The following is an 18145-nucleotide window of genomic DNA, read 5'->3' as shown; positions in this document are numbered from 1 at the left end:
ATTAGAATGGGGGTGGAGGAGAAGAGAAGTCACCCCATGGCACCATTTCACCCATAAAATTTTAGTTCTCTTGGTGTAATTCAAGATTATGTTCTTTAAATCAACACTGCACTGCATTATATATTGTCAATATGTAAAATAAATTTCAATTTGACCAATAATTTGCTTGCAAACACACAAAAAATGCATTTAGTTAAAGAGTCTCAAGCAAGATGTTACCTCCACTGAAAAGACACAAAGACTGACGCCTGTATGGTGTGTTGGCAGGCTGGATGGCATGTTCAATAATTGTTAAAATTACTAAAAAATTTAATATTAAACTTTTAAAATTATTGAATAGTATAAACTTCTTGATATTTACCAAAATGTCAAGGAATTTAAAACCTAGAACCGATTACTGAACTAGCGGACTAATACTACAGCTGGTGGACCGCCAAATGCAAGCGAAAACATGTTCAGGTCAGCACGTAAGAAACTCGTTAATCGAGGGATTGCTCTTAACCAAAGTTAAGAATCTTATGGAAGGTAACTCGTCAACCAAAATCTCGTTAACCGAGGGACCACTGTAATAGGCCTCAGGTTGGGAATGTACAGGTTTCCTATGAAAATACCTCATTGATTTATTTAACTTAGTTAGACTTGTTTCTCTTTTTTTTTCCAGGGAAGGGAATGTGGTTGGTAGGTAGATATACCCGGTAATTCATTTGGTATAATGTTTTGGAGTACATATGTCCAGTAGTTTTATTATCTTTCCTTTGGGATATATGAATGTTTACTGCACTCATTTACAGTATTATTAGACATACTGTACTGTACTATACATAGTTTTCACATATTAATTATCATATGTAACTGAACACCATGTTGGATTACATCTCGAGTCTTTATAACTAAATAAAACTACTTGTGTGGTATTGATTAAATGAAAAATATTGTTTGCTTTACCTTTCTTTTGTATATATAGTATATGAAAGTCATGATGCAGTAGAACAGTAGGAGGGGGAATAATACTAGTACTGTACTTACATAGATGATAAATGCAAACATGTACCTTTAATTAGTAGAACTGTACCACAGTGAGTCATGATTGTTTTTACATATTTTGTGATATTTGCTGTACAGTATACAGCACTGTAGGTGTAAATGAATGATGTCTGTGATGCTTCTCTTAGAAATGATCACATGTTCAGTCACACAGGTCAGATTAATTTTGTAAATGTAGCCCCAATATACAGAACTTTATATAGCACTATAGTATCCAAAGACTGTTTAATAATGTCCCATTATGTATTACAGTACTGTACAGGGGTATGTTTAACTTAGAGAATCTGGTTTATTCTTATAATATTTAACAAGTGCGGTAAGAGCAGATTTAATTACCAGAGAGTTGTCGTTAAAAATGAAAAATCAGATTTAACTAAAGGTCTGGAGTAGCCACAACCACACAAAGGTCATACTTCTAATCAAATCATTTAAGGTTTTGAAAAATAAAATTTTCCTTATCTCACAAGTTTCAAATTTCAAGAAATAGAAAAATCTGCATTTGGCAAATTAGTAATCCTGATGTTTATTTTTCAGTTTATAAAAAAGTAAAGTTCACCAAAAACTGCCTTAAATAAAAAAAAATCATTACCTCATAACAATCTAGTCAAAAAGGAAAAAAAGGCAAAAAACATTTAGAGTACAGTACCGATCTGCCAAGACATGATGTGAAAAATATAATGCTTTACTATTCCTAATATTTCTTTATCTCCATCTTACCGATCCTTGTTTTATTGTTCTTCACCTTTTGCTTACTTCTTCTTTCTTGTCTATTATATACACTTCTTATTCACACCAGTGTTCCCTTCTGCTTACTCTTTCTTATATCTTAGCATTCACTTTCTCATTAATTATACTCCAAATTTCTTATTCTGAACTTCATTTTTCTATGTCGCTAATTTCTTTTTCTTTCTTTATCTTGTATTAATTCCTCGAGTACCTTCTTCACGTTGACTCACTATCATCTATACATCATTCTATATGCCATGCCTTCTATCCATATTCCTGACCTCACAATAGTCCCAGAGGTAAGTCAGATTCCACTTTCTCTTCTTATCATCTCTTACATGTGTTTTGTTAAATTCCATCTTTTCTTTATTTCCACTAAAAGCTTTTAACCATTATTTTCTCAGTGAGGTCGTGTCCTACTAGTCTACTGCTGTCTGTCTGTCTGTCAAGAGCCTGATCTGAGGGCCAAACATTCTAATCATGTTGTCATATTCTCTTCCTGGTTACAATAAATGTCATCATCGTCATTAAATTCACCACTTTTGCAACTGCCAGGACTGCTACTATCACCACTTAACAATAGTCTTTTGTACTTTGTTTTCTTAATTGGTGGTGGACGTAACTGTGAAGGAGGCAAAACCTCTTTCTGAACCTTACTTGCTGCTCTCTCCTCTTCTCTCACTTTAATGAGCATCTCATACACCTCTTTCCTCAACAACCCCTGAAGTTCAGTCTCTTCACGTAAAATTAAGTCTGCAGGATTGATCTCTTTTTCGAGTTTCTTTAGTATTTCTGGTTTTACAAGTTTTCTTATTTTTACTTCTGGTTTCTTTACTTTAGTTGGTGGGTGTATCTCTTTTAATAATTCACTTACATGGCTATTAAGAGGAGTTCTATACAGTTTATTTTTAAAGTCCTCATCAGAAGAGAGTGGAGATCGTTGTGAAAATATTATTTCTACTGAGGGATCACATGGGGATAAGTCTGGAGAGCTAAATTCAGTTTTATTTTTAAAATCACGCCATGGAATATTTTTTGGTCTGTTAGGGCGTCTACGGATCTTAGGAATTGGCTTCTCAACCTGTGGCTTCACCATAGGTTTTTTACCTCTTTTCTTTCCTGGTTTAGGTGGTGGTGGAGGTGGGTACAGATGTTTAAGAACGTCATCTGGTAAAATCTGGTCACAGCTATAATTTATTATTTCTTTATTGTCCAGGAATTTCTTGATGCTCAGAACAGTACCTTCTTTTCTCAACCCAAAAGATAATACTTGTCTTGGAGCTTTACTACAACACATTTTCATAAAGCGCAGGAGAGAGGCCATATACTTCTCACACACAATAGGATCCCATGGTTTCTGAAAATGAAAAAAAAAAAAAAAAATAAGGATATCAACAAAACTCAAGGTAGTCAGTCATATTTTTCAACTTTCTCTAATTTGCACTTGAGTACGGTACTGTACTCAATATCAGAAAAAATTTAGGAAGTACAGTACTGTAATAAATTCTCCTAAATATTTTCAAATTCAAAATTGTGTGTTTTGTGTGTATGTGTCTACACACACACACATACTGTATATACAATACAGGTAAAAGAAATAATTGTCCTCAGGGCAAACACATAAAAGAAATAGACATTTCTTTGTACACAAGTAAAAATGTACCCCCCTGGTCAGCAAAGGATATTTGCGGATTTGGCAATTCGTGGCCATTTTGAGAACCTAACCCCCACGAATTTGAAGGGCATGCTGTATGTATATACATAAGAACTTCATTACCGGTAAATCAGCCTCCGCTAATTTAAATTACTGGCTAATTTGTAATTTTTTTTTTTGGGGGGGGGGGGCAAAGTACCTGAAAATTTCAAGCAGCTTTTGGCCAATTGTATGAATTATTCAAAGTGTATACAAAATTTACTTAAACAGTCCAAATGACCAGCAGGTTGCAACAGGCAACTTTCCTTTGTGTGGGCCTACTAGGGTGTCAATTGATATATTTTGATGATACTGTACTGTATGCTTTGTATAATCTACCAGCTTCGCAACAAGTTGGTAAGAAACCTAAATATTTAGGCATTAGTACTGTACTGCCTAAATCTACAACAACAGCAGGTTCAGTTGTATACTGTACATAAATCTCTGAATTTATTATAGATAATAAGGTTTTCCTCCTACTAAACTTTATACTGTACTGGGTATTTGAATTTTATAATTTTGCCCCCCCCCCCCATACACTCATGGCTACATAGTTATGGGCAACTAGCCATAAATTACCTTGCGACACCAAGCTTTTGTTAATTTTGGTAGTTCATCAGCGTTGAATAACCTCAAAGATGTCACCACACTTCCTTCCAATTCACCACCAATAATATTGGGAATCCCCCCAAACTGGTAGTCTGCCCACCACCCAAACATCTCATGCCTGAAATAAATACAAGCATAAATTGTAATAGTTATTTAGGATTTTACTAAATAATTATTATTCGCTACCAATGTGTTTCATGTTGACAATGAACTGAAGTTCTCAAATCATGGTGAGAAGGTGAATCAGTCAAGTAAATAAGTGGGGCTTGTATGAAGATCATACACATACATAGATGGTTCTTCCCTCAGAAGGTTTTCAATGTGATGTTCCCCTACTTGGACTACTGTCATCCTGTTTGATCTCCAACCTATATTAAAGATTGCCAGTTGAGTGAGATTGTCTTAGAGAAGACCAACAGACTGGTGTCTGCACTTAAGGACCTCTCGTCTAAGAGAGCCTAGAACACCTTCTGTTGCCTTACCTATACACATGTATTATAGATTGGCAAGTGTTGATTTAATAAAAGTTTTTAAGAACCTTAGAGGATAAAGTAAAGTGGTGTGGTGTGCCAATCCCTTGATCCTCACTCCACTGTTTGGCCTTAATTTTTAATGTCTTATCAACGGATGGGTGAATGTTGTTTTAATAAAATAAATTTATAATTAAGTCGGTTATATTTAACAAAAATATATACAGTACTGAAAATCAATTTCATACCTTATCCTTTGATGATTATAGCCGAGTGCTGCTATGTTGTTGTGATGCATGCTGACCTGGCGGGACCACGTGGTCCATGCCACGTCACTCCACATCAATAACAAATGACCCCTCATGATAGGCAAGATCTTCTTTTGAAATTTTAAATAATTTTTTTCCAAGATTCGTGTCATATGACAGTACTGTAGTAGCCAATCATAGCTCATGAGCACTCTGAGCCTACCCACCCACACACTCGACACATGATGCAATCACTCAGAAATTCATTCAAATGCGTGGAATGGAGAGAATTTTCTTGGAATTTCTCGGAATGCTAAAATTTTATTTTCTGGCTAGTGGAATGTATTGATGGTCGAAGATTCTATCTAACAGGGTCCCCTGCCACACTGCTAAATATGTCACTGATTAGCTTAAGGACAGTGAAGTGGGTTTTTTTAATGACTGGCCTGGCAGTTCACCAGACATAAATCCAATTGAGAACTTATGGTCTCTTATGAAACAAAAATTGCATAATAGGGATACTTCCTCTCTACCTAAGCTCGAAGTAGCCAATTATGATATCTGGATCCTCCTTATAAGCTCTGATGCACCTCCAAGTACTGGTAATGGTACTGATCAGTAAAACTAAACTGTTACTCACCACTGGTATAACCTCCAAGCCTTGGTGTTAACTGGTGTCTTGTATAGGTGGGTTTTGTACATTACTTTTTCTCCTATTTTAGTCATTACACGGTAAAATTTTGAGATTTTGCCTTTATCTAACAACCATTTCGGATTATGCCAGTAAAATTTCTTTACCCACTTTTCTATTACATCCACTTTGGAGCTGTAGAACAATCCTAGTCCATCAACCTCACCACAACACACAGTCCAGTAATCTCCCATGTATTTAACAGTCTGTTTGTTGCTGCAACTTTCTGTACAAAAGACAAGCAATGCTAAAATGAAACACTGTACTATAAAGTATTACAATAATCCAAAATGTTACGTAATAGTACTTGGAAAATTAATAAGTTATTTGATATGAAAACACACAATATCTTATATACTGTGTGTTTATAATATCATATTAACCATTTACCTTGCAAGCAGATGGTAGCAGATTTAATTCTAAGCCAAAGTGGAGGACAGAGACCCTCTTTGTGCATTAATCCCTGCACACTCATCAATACTGAAGTATATCACCAGGTGCCCGTACTGATGATGGACTAATATCCTACAGTGCAAAGAAGGTGCAGTAACCTACCAACTGCAGAAGGCTAAGATTCACTAGCTGTGATGTGTGGATATAAGGGAATAGAAGTGAAATAGGGTGATGGAAGAAAGAAGGAATTCAGTAAGATTTAAAGAGTATTGAAAAAAGTCCTGAAACTAAGTAAAGACAAGTGAATGAAAACTGGAGGAAAGTGAGGTTGTCACAAGGTGTTCTGGAGGGAATCAAATAGGAACAGAAAACCAAGAGAACATCAGGAAATGAAAATCAAGAATGAGACAAAATACATTGTACATGCATTAAAACTGTCTTTACTTAGTCTTTTACACATGTATGTATGTATGTATGTATGTATGTATGTATGTACAGTAATATTTTACAGGAAGAAGTGCAGGAAGTAGTGGGCTGTGTGGTTGTGGTTCACCATGCTATGTATTTACCATCATGGAAAGACAGTAATAAATGCTTAATCTGTCAACTAGAAATCCTTTATTCATCTTTTAATTTGTTTTAGTTTACTTTACAAATAATGTTTTGCAATGGTTATAATATGTAATGAATTAAAATTAAAGTAGTTCCAGAACCCTAACACCTATTATCCCATTACTCAAATGATTTGCAGTTTAGCAATTTTTTGAACCCTTTAGGTACACGAGCAGGGGTTCAATGCACTCCACTTATTGCTGGTATATTATACAAGAAAGGATCCCACTCCTCTATCGCCAAGAATTGAATGCCACACTCTTCGTCTATTTGGTAAATACCCAACCACAAAAAAATAAAATATTGTACTACTGGAAAAAAAGTTAAAAATATTATAGAAAACAAGTATGTAAGTGATGTATCATGAAATAAACACATCAAAGTGATCAGAAAATATCCTGAACACCTCTGAGAAATGTGACTGTAAATGCTGTGACAGATGTGAGATAATTGTATAGGGGAGGAGGTGGTTCTCAATAAATGATACCTGACATACAAACCAGGTATTTAAGGTTGTGATTAGTAATTGTTTTAGATAATAGTCAGTGTACGGGTTTTAATTAATGTGGTATGTAATACAATGGGGTGAGGGGCTGGATCTACCACTGATGATAAGAGATGAGTGTGGGAGTGATAACAAGAACTACAATAAAATATTGCAGCTAAAGAAGGCAATGTCATCATACCTTGCCCACCCCTTGCTCTTCCTTGCAAAAAAATATTGAAGGCTTCTTCAAAAGATATTTTGGGTTGTTTCTTTGCTAGAGTCCGGTCACTTTGTATATAAACTTTGCCATCCTCATACCTGCAAAATTTTAAAACACAAGAAAAAAATAATGTATATTGCAATACAGTACAGTATATAATAATTTAGAAAATAACTTTGTTTGTAACAGATGGAGAGTCATCATAAAGAATAATTAACATTTTAAGAAATCTTTATTTTATGAATGGCGCTGCTAGTTGCTTTTGAAAATCACATCTAAAGACCAATTACAATTTTTTTTTTTTTGCTGTGCATCCATTCTTTCTGATACAGTATACATCCTCCATGCCTGCCTGTAATATGATACAATTACAGTACAAACTTCTTCCACTTATATGAGAAAAAGTGAACCACAAACTCTTGACTTCAGCCTTGCTCATCATAGGTACAGTGATCCCTCGGTTAACGAGTGCCTCGGTTAACGAGATTTCGGTTAACGAGTTGCCTTCCATAAGATTCTTAACTTCGGTTAACGAGCAATCCCTCGATTAACGAGTTTCTTACGAGCCGACCTCAACATGGTTTTGCTTGCATTTTCTTATATCCTCTTCGCCACTGATCGGCCTGACAGCCGCTTGGGCAATCGGTCACGTCTCTGATTACTTTTCCTTTTCATTTATCTTCTTCACCAAAAGATCGGCTCGCTTGCCGACCGGGCGATCGGTCACGTCTCTGTCACGCACTGTTGGCAAATACTGGGCATGCACTGGTTCCTGAATGTACCTGAACCCGCTCCAGTGTTGGTCAAGTCTTGTCTTGAAAGAGCTCACACTCGGTGCCGTCACAACTTTCTCTGGTAGATTGTTCCAAGAGTTTACAACCCTCACTCGGAAAAAGTTTGCCCTCACGGTTTTCTGGATTTGCGGCTTCTTCAATCTTGAACTGTGACCCCTTGTGGGGCGAGCGTCTGCCAGCTCCAAGTAAGGACACTCAACTGAGTAGTGCCCCCTGAGATGCTTATACACCTCAACTAGGTCTCCCCTTGCCCGTCTGTAGTAAAAGCTAGGCAAGTTCAGGCGCTCCAATCTCTCAGGGTAGCTGAGGTGCCGAAGTGCAGGCACCAGTCTGGTGGCCCTCCTTTGAACATTTTCAACCAACTGACAGTCCCTAGCATATCTCGGGGACCAGATGGGGTGACAGTACTCCAAATGGGGAAGCACTTCACTCCTGAAGATCGTTACGAGGGACGGACCGTCTAGATATTTGAACGACCTTCTTATAAGACCCAATAATTTATTTGCCTGATTTACCTTCTTCTCGCAATGGCCCGAGAACTTCAGCTCATTGTCAACATACACACCTAGGTCCTTCTCGCACAGTCTCAACTAGTGCAGTTTCTTCATCCCGTTGAGACATATGATACGCCTATTTACCGTTGGTACGCCCCAGGTGCATCCTCTTACACTTCGTGACATTGAATCTCAGCAGCCATTTCTTCGACCAATCCTGGAGCCCACAGAGGTCCTTCTGTAGTTCTTCACAGTCCACTTGGTTCTTAATTTCCCGAAATAACTTGGCGTCATAAGCAAACATTTGTATGAAGGAGTGTACAACGTCAGGCATGTCATTTATGAAACAAACAAACAACAGAGGGCCCAATACACTGCCCTGTGGTACCCCACTTGTGACAGGTATAGATGACGATTTCGTGTCATTAATCACCACACACTGCTTGCGGTCATGTAGAAAGTCTTCTATCCACGCTAGGACATTTCCCCGAATTCCGTACCCTTCCAGTTTGATTTTCAGCCTTTCGTGGGGTACACTGTCGAAAGCCTTGGCAAAATCTAGGTCCACCAGCTGTAGTATTAGTCCGCCAATACAGTAATCGGTTTTAGGGCTTAAATTCCTTTCTATTTTAGTAAATATCAAGAAATTTATACTATTCAAGAATTTTAAAAGTTTAATATTAAATTTTGTAGTCATTTTACCAATTATTGAACATAATTGAAGGTACGGAAACTAGTTTCATGCGCGCCATCCAGCCTGGCAACACACCAAACAGGCACCAGTCTCACTGTCTTTTCAGTGGAGGTAACATCTTGCTTGAGACTTTCTTCAACTAAATGCTTTTTTCTGTGTTTGCAAGCAAATTATTGGTCATTTTGAAATTTATTTTACATATTGACACTATATAATGCAGTGGAGTGTTCATTTAAAGAAAATAATCTTGAATTGCACGAAGAGAACTAAAATTTTTGGGTGAAATGGCGCCATGGGATGACTTCTCTTCCACCCCAATGCCTTCTCTTCTCCCTTCTCCTCCACCCCCATTCTAATTCCCATCATCATCATCATCATCCAGGAGCCTTCTACATGCACACCTCAAAGTAAGTGTACTTTTCTACCTTTTTTGTTGAATTTGGGCAATTTTCGGTGAGCTGGAACCAATTACCCCAAAACCCATTGAAACAATGGTTTCGGTTAACGAGCAACCTGCTGGAACGGACTGTGCTCGTCAACCGAGGGACCAGTGTAATATCATATGACACATTAATTGTTCTACAAAAATAATTGCTGGTCTCATATGCTTTACAAAACAATGTTTCTGTATTGCTTGAATAATGGTAGTGTACAGTTGAATAATGGTAGTGTACAGTTGAATAATGGTAGTGTACAGTACAGTAATTGTTTTATCCTGTGAGAATTTATTTATATATGATATATCATTTCCACCATTTATCAGCTTATTAGCCAATTGGGCGGTTATTCTCTTCTTTGTTACGATTTTCATAGTCCAGGGTTGGTAGCAAAGGAAACTGGAGTACTATACTGTACTGTACTTGGAAAAAACCTGCAATGGGTTTGTAGGGTTACACTGGAAACCCCACAATACAAGACCTCTTCTTCAGCACTATTTATGTTATCGCTAAAGAATCAAAACAGAGATGAAACATAATTTACCTTTAAAAAGCCTAAACAACTACTGTATCTATCTCACTGAAAATTAATTCTTTGACCTACAGTACATTATATTAAGATTTCTGACACTTACATAACAGCATACATGGTCCAAAGTCTTAGGTTTCTGCTGTAGGGAGTCTTGTACATGTCAATGAATACTTCTTTTGGAGCTGTGAAATCTGGTGTGTCATACTTGAACCTGATATGTACAGGAAAATATAAAAGTGTTAATTATTTTCTTTTATGTAAGCAGAGTGCATGCACGCACGCACGCACGCATGCATGCATGCACGCACACACACAGTCAATAGTGTATATTTGTGAAGGGTTGAAGTCCATGGGTGGAGGAGAGTCAGCGATATCTTAAAACATGGTCATATTTACCAACAAATGTTGTACCAGTATGTGTGTAACAACTACGAAATGATTTGTATTTTGTTTTCAATTTCATTACATAAATATAAGTCCCCAGTAACTAAATAATGTACACATTTTACGAATTTATTTATTTACTGGGGACATAACTATCACATCAGTCTCATATATCATATTTTAGGCAATTTCTATTTCTATTTCTTTGTAACATGAGAAGTCTTCATTACACTTACAAAACATCAACATAATCATTACATTTTCTGATGTAATGAATGTACAGTCTAGTTCAAGGTTCTTCGAACACTGCTGGAGACTGCTGGCAACTCAAGGCCGTTTTTTACTATAGTACGTTGTAGAAATTATGAATGAATGTAAAAGGTTATCGGTGATTGGTTACTTAGTTCCCCGTTGCTTAATTAATGGTTGGGCTTTGTTGTTTTGTATTATATTATACTACATACTATAGTAAACAAACGACCTTGAGTTGCTAGCTGTCTCCAGCAGTGTTCGAAGAATCTTGAACGAGACTGTACATGCTAACTGGAGCATTTACAGCAAGCAAAGAATGGTCAGTGCCTGATTGACCTGGTCGCCTTGCCTGAGAAAACTGACTAATCCAGAGTCTTTGTGGATTACTGGTCTAGGTGAGGTGTCTCCTCGCCTGAAACCAAACTTAACCACTTGGCTATACACTTCCAGCTGATTTGAAAAGTAATAAATAAATTTGTAATCTCTAAAATTGTCAAGCAAAAATCCAAGAATGAAGGCTCTGAGACTTACATCAATGGTATATTCCCTGTACCTTTATTATCCCTCTCTAACACATACCGTTGGCACTCTGTTCACTCTTAACAAGATCTTCAAGAGTGAAGTGCTTCCCCATCTGGAGTACTGTCACCCCGTCTGGTCCCCGAAATATGCTAGGGACTGTCAGTTGGTTGAAAATGTTCAAAGGAGGGCCACCAGACTGGTGCCTGCACTTCTGCACCTCAACTACCCTGAGAGACTGGAGCGCCTGAACTTGCCTAGCTTATACTACAGATGGGCAAGGGGCGACCTAATTGAGGTGTATAAGCATCTCAAGGGGCACTACTTGGAGCTGGCAGACGCTCGCCCCACAAGGGGTCACAGTTCAAGATTGAAGAAGCCGCAGGTCCAGAAAACTGTCAGGGCAAACTTTTTCGGAGTGAGAGTTGTGAACTCTTGGAACAATCTACCAGAAAGTGTTGTTACGGCACCGAGTGTGAGCTCTTTCAAGACCAGACTTGACCAACACTGGAGGAGCAAGTTCAGGTACATTCAGGAGCTGGTGCTGTCATGATCGTGATAACGGCTAACCTGAAAACCTTAAGGATTCATATTATGCTCAAACGTCCACAAAACCTTCTGAGTCCCCCAGTGGAAACGTCCTCCGTTTTCTCTGTTCCTTGATGACGTCATCGATAGGCCGTCTTTGTTTAGACGCTGTATGTTGGGACCTGTTGCCATCCAACCCTTTGTAATCAATTTAATTTTGCTTTTGATAGCTGAGTCAGAACATTGTTAGTGAAGATAATAGTAGGGAATGAAACTGAGTTCATAGTCTCAGTTTCAACGTCAGAGTGTACAGTAAATTAATTCATCGGAATAGAAGTAGGTGGGCTCCCTGGTCTGTTTTGAGTGAGGGCCCCGCGGGCATTTCTACCGTTAGTGAGTGCCCGTCCCTTCATCCATACAGGTATGCCATTCCACGCTGTGTTGTAATTCGCCCTTCTTTAAGTGATTTGACCCAATTAATAGTTGATTGTGCAAGTGTTACAGTAACGTAGTTGATATGCTCTGAGTGAAGTCATATTTACGTCTTTAACGTCCCCTGAAACGTGATGTTGTTGTCACCGTTAGTGAGTGCCCGTCCCTTCATCCATACAGGTCCCTAACGCAGCCTAGGCCGTGTCTGTAGAGTGGATGTTGTATCCACTATGTCTGGGGAGATGTCCGAGGTCCAGTAGGATCAGTTACCTTCGTGAGACCCGGCCGTCAGACACTTCAGACTACCTATAGCCCCCATAGCTGGCTCGTCTGGCCCTAACGCTCGGCCTGCGAGGTGACCCCGGATCACCAAGCCACACCCCACTACCAGCCCCCATCATTGGTGGATGAGTGTCTAACTCAGTAGGGCTATTTGTGTGGTGGAATTAATCCACTGGGATCTCCAGAGTTCGTCGGAAAGTACTCCATGGTGGCTGGACCCCATGGCTGTTGCTTGAGTATCACCCCTGACGACTGAGTGTTGTAGTGGCAGTTGCCCTGGTCTTTATGGTGCTAAGTGACTATAAGAGTTGTGTGTTATTGAGTATGTCCACCCAGTAGGGTTGGAAGTGTTATTGAGTATGTCCACCCAGTAGTGGTGTGAGTATGTTGAGACTGAGGGCCTAGGACTAGATTTCGTCTGTTGGTACAAATAAATTCTTTCTCCTAATTTCATATTCATGTTTAAATAAATTTTGTATTTGTATAATTGTGTCTATTATTTACCTACAGTATTTACCGTTATTTCTTCCCTATTGCTTGATACTATCATTACATCTACCCACGAGCCTCCTCTCGTCACGCTACCAATGGTAATAAGTATGAGAGTACAAGGAATTGTTACTGGCACACAGAGGCCCTCATAAATGGTGGCAGCTCAGGCCCTCATAAATGGTGGCAGTAGTGGCCCTCATAAATGGTGGCAGTAGTGGCCCTCATAGTGCATGCCCAGTACTTGCCAATAGTGAGTAACAGAGACGTGACCGATTGCCCAAGCGGCTAACGAGCCGATCATTTGGTGAAGAAGATAAAAGAAAAAGAAATGTAACAGAGAAGTGACCGATCACCCAAGTGGCTAACGAGCCGATCAGTGGTGAAGAGGATAAAAACAAAGAGCACTGCATCACCCACATAAATATATCACATTCTAGCTGTGCCCCAGCCATCCTTGTTCTCATTTCTCTCACCACTTCTTAATATGAATATCTACAAGTTAACAAGCAAGGAGACATCATAAATCACTTCCTCACTGCTCGTTTCATCTCAATGCTTCACTTAGTCCTTTATTTACCTTAACATATGACTTATTACCCATATAGAATGCTTTAATAACTAATGGAAGTAATCCCGAGGCTAAGCTGTAGTATCATTCCTTCTTTAATGCTTGTCTATTAATGGTAGATAACACAGGCAGTGGAAAGAGGGATGTCCAACTCACTTTCTCTCATCCTCATTATAAACAAGGAATTCTCGTCTGTGGCACAGAAGCCATAGCAACAGTCGATGGAAGTGAGCATAACCATCTTCAAAAGGTCCAATAACCTTAGCTGGTTCTACCATGTTCAGTGGAAAGTATACCTGTGAAGTAAAAGTAATTGTAAACATGAAGTTACAAGAAATATAATAAATGAAGGAATATGAGGAAGAAGAACAAGAAACTCAAACAGATGATATAGAATAAACAAGAATAAGACATAAAGGAAAATGGACTAAATTACACACAAACATGGAGAAGAAAAATAAAATGAATGAAAACAAGAAAACTGGGCACAATTTTAATTACTGTGAATACGGCACATTTAAATAACTTGGTGACTCCAATATTTTTTAAAAATTTCCTTGATATAAACATGTCAGTGACAATCATGAGTAAATAGAAACCCACCTTTTATTTGATACCTTTATTAACTTGTACTGTATTGATGCAATATTCTCCTCTCCCAATAATTCCCCAATTACTATACGTACTTGGTTGGATTATACCAGGTCCCTTTATGCAACCTGTCAGCACTCGGCAGCAGCAAACCCATCCTCCCCAAATTATTCAACACTGTTCTGTAGTTATTCACACACACACACACACACACACACACACACACACACACACTGCTTCTTTATTGCTTCCTTCACTCCATCCTTATACTGTACAGTACAGTACCTTCTTCTTAATCAAAACCATAACAATACAGTATACATCTAAAAAAAAAAAGAAGATATTTCCTTTTGTGTTGTCTGTATTGTACTGTAAGTAACAAATGAATTTCTGTACTGGTTTCTTTGATTAATCAGTTCTTAAAACCCAATTATTTGTCATTTATTATTTAATGTACAGTGCAGTATTTTTAAGTGTGTGTCTGTGGGAGGGAAGTGGGAGCATGGTAAGAAGGGTGGGTGAATGGCTGGGTTTACAGATAGGTGTAAGAGAGAATAAATACAGTAGTATTTGCATGACAAGGTGGTGAGTATACAGATGGGTGTGTAGGACAGTTAGTTGGTTTGTGGACAGATAATACCCAGTAGGAGGGAGAGTAGGTTACCTATGAGGTAACCTACTGGTTCACTAGGCTAGACAGACAGCAGATAAGTTCTTACCTTCATGGGCTGTGAGTTTTCCAATTTAAAGTCTTTCTTAATTACTATGTAGGATTTTTTTATTTTACTATGTGCATGAAAATTATGCTTTTTTGTAATAGTCAAGATGCCTCTCACATATCTAACAAGAGACAGACTGCCATTCTGATGCCTTATGGGTGTGGGACCTCTGGCATTAGCATTTCCACCACAATATTTACTCTTGTCGTGATTCTTGATGTTACCAGGCATCAAATAATATTCCGGTCTTTGGTCTGTTATTTCCCCAAGTGCCAACTTCATTTCATAAATGTTGTAAGGTATCTCATCATAGAAGTTAGTTATCAATGTAATCTCCTCATTGCCAGAATTTCCCTCTAGCTCTGCTGGATACTTGGGTATCCACTTACCAATAAAGTCTGTAATATATAGTTCTGGAGTTAGAATAAAAAATATGAATACTCTGTACACGGGGTCCCCGAGTTATGAACGTCTGACTTATGAACACCCATCGCTACAAACGAGGTTAAACTTGAAATTAACAGTATTTTATTTACCTGATGACTTATTTTTTACTTTCACTTATTGTATTTGTCATTCTATTTCTTTTTTGTCTTAAATGAAGTGATTTTAGATGTATATAAGGACTTAAGCTATGATATATGGTAGTAAGATTTTAAACATTATTTTGTAAGTATGATATGCATATACTGTGACGTGTCCCAACTTACGTACAATTCCGACTTACAAATGTTCTCAGGAACGGAACCCGTTCAAAACCCAGGGACCCCCTGTATGTATAGAACGTTTAAAAGGTCAATTAGGTTGTGCCAGTAAGTTTTAAATTGCCTTTATATACATTTCTCTGTAATATAAATTATCTTTATGCCCAAAACACATTAGTTTTTAATTAACAGAAAAAAGGTGTTTTATCATGAAAATGACAACTGACCCATGGTTTTGGCATATGAGGTCAAAATGTGGATTTTGTTCAAAATTCATACAAAGGTATTGTACTTCATTACATGTTGGTTAAGGATCTGGGTTCTACAAATTAAAATCTGAGTAATTAGTGTTAATTAATGAGCTTTGAAATACTGTACAAATCATTAAAAATATGTCCAAGAAAGGCAAGAAGTGGAGAACAGTACAATACACAGTACATGTACTGTACAGTTGGTCCTCATATTACGCGGTTAATGTAACCCGGAGGGTACCGCGGAAAGTGAGAAACGCGTAAAGTGAATAACATAACATATGGGATTAATTGAAATGGAGTCCGGGCCGATCCCCAAACTCCACTTTTTGACGACACACAACTATGTTGTAGTAAAAATATTATCTTAACTTTATGATGGCATGCACACACAATTAATAATTAAGAGAAATATCAATAATATTAGGTTTTTTAACACTTACATTAGTAGAAAAGATGGCTGGGCACACGGGGATGGGCGGTTGGTTCCGAGGCAGAGGGCAGATTATTGGCCCTCACCTGTATCACTTGTATCAATTGTATCACTATCCACCACAGAGGCTTGCAGGGCCTCTTTGTCAAACCCCCCAAAGTTCATATAAGTCCATATCCTCACTATAATTATCACTATCACTGACTTGGGCCGGCTGTAGTGGGTGGCGGGTGAAGAACTGGTCATGTTTTGATGACTGGGCGACCTTGTGCGCACCATTTTCGCGCCTCTTACACAACATGGCGGATGGCGGGAGGTTTGGATCCAAAAATGGCACGGCTTGCCAGCCGCTCTCCGCGTAATGGGGTTCACGACCGCGGAATGTGAAAATGTTAGGTTCTGGCAAGGCACCGCGTTAACGGTGAAACGCGGAATGCGGGACCGCGTAATATGAGGACCAACTGTACTGAAATAATATTTGATAAAAATCTTTCAAAAAATCTGGAAAAGGTAAACAAAGGGGAAAACAAAGAAAGAATTAGAACTAAAAAGTACAGTAGTGTAAATGAAGGAATTTTGAGAGTAAAATAGATTAGATTAGTCAAGGGGATTACGGCAGTAATAAGGAAAGACCAAGAAAGTAATCAAAATTTAATAACAAAACTCACGTCTCTCAGTGAACTGCTGACAGTATACATCATCTTTTGGTATCGAAAGTTTCTTTGGATGTTCTCTTCGACGTATCTTCTGCCAGAGAGAAAAATATGTTTGAAAACTTTTTATTTTATAAACCAACAGCAAGTCAAACTTATGTACCTACGGTATGTTCCTTTCTCTTATTTTGGGCTGAACACAAATTGTCAATTTGCTTGGTTTATTTTATTTGTATATTTTTGCTTGGTTTCACATATACTGTACATCTGTGACCAATTTTTTCTGCACAGCAAATTATATGGTATGAGATTACTTGTCTGTACTGTACATGGTTCAGCATGCTAGATGTATGGGCTGAGACTCTACAGTGCCCATCAAATGTCCCTCCCTTGCACCAACCAACATTAGCTGTCCACCCTCTACTTGCTACCTCCCTCCCATGCACTTAATTGCCTACCCTCTGCTCTTCATCCACCACACATTCATTTCCTGAAGGACTATTGACCTGTTAATGTCATGTGCTCCACTTGCCTTTACACCTCATATTATCACCCTAAATACTGTATGTATCCACCATCCTTTCAAAGAGGGAGAGAGAAAGTTTCAAAATAGGTGGCAAGCTATAAGTACAAACACAGAGAAGAACTATAAGTTCTTGACCCTCCCATGATGCTGCCATGGCCATGAGTCTTTATCATTTCGTGTAATTTTAGTACGTAATGTGATTTTCAACAAAATCAAGTTTTTGGGCCAAAACTGTCGAAAAGGTAAGCCTAACCCCTTGGTAATTTTTTGCCCAAAATATACTTTTTTCACAGAATTGAAATTTAAAGGGTTTAACTAATTAAGTACTTACAGAATAACACATTAACACCAAAATCGTACTTTGGAAACCCATAGTTGGCGAGTAATTAGCATTGAAATATGTAATTAAATTATCCAAGGGTCATTACAGCCACTAATTACCCCGCAATCGAATTGTGGACCATATATTCAAAATCAGCATGCTCTGGAGTACTTATAATGTACTATCTAGTCCCAGGGCAATATTCCTCTTCCATATACATTCTGTTGTTTTGTTAAAAAAAATTATCAGATGACTTACAAAAACAAGAATCAAACATTGTCCTGGCACAATACCACACAGCATACGACTTGCCAGTGGTACACTTGGCAATTACTAGCAATTATT

At 38.1% G+C, this 18145-nt stretch overlaps 1 protein-coding gene across 2 annotated transcripts in view; it reads right to left on the bottom strand.

Annotated features, from left to right (window-relative positions):
• Positions 1–1017: 1017 nt before the first annotated feature.
• The window catches only part of LOC121858667, a 31292-nt gene continuing 14164 nt past the window's right edge, over positions 1018–18145 (bottom strand). Inside the window, exons 10-17 of one of the 2 annotated variants that reach the window (XM_042355234.1) lie at positions 16968–17046; positions 14912–15309; positions 13758–13897; positions 10248–10355; positions 7173–7291; positions 5431–5707; positions 4043–4190; positions 1018–3127 (exon numbers count right to left, since the gene is read on the bottom strand). In XM_042355234.1, the coding sequence (XP_042211168.1) occupies positions 2249–3127; positions 4043–4190; positions 5431–5707; positions 7173–7291; positions 10248–10355; positions 13758–13897; positions 14912–15309; positions 16968–17046 (2148 nt within the window). In that variant the 3' untranslated portion in view covers positions 1018–2248. The remainder of the gene's footprint in view (positions 3128–4042; positions 4191–5430; positions 5708–7172; positions 7292–10247; positions 10356–13757; positions 13898–14911; positions 15310–16967; positions 17047–18145) is intronic. The other variant, XM_042355235.1, reaches the window with a different exon arrangement.

This window comes from Homarus americanus, unplaced genomic scaffold, assembly GCF_018991925.1.
Source record: "Homarus americanus isolate GMGI-L3 unplaced genomic scaffold, GMGI_Hamer_2.0 scaffold74, whole genome shotgun sequence".
Lineage (NCBI taxonomy): Eukaryota > Metazoa > Arthropoda > Malacostraca > Decapoda > Nephropidae > Homarus > Homarus americanus.
The sequence above is the reverse complement of the archived record's forward strand: the minus strand, read 5'-3'. Positions and strand labels throughout refer to the sequence as shown.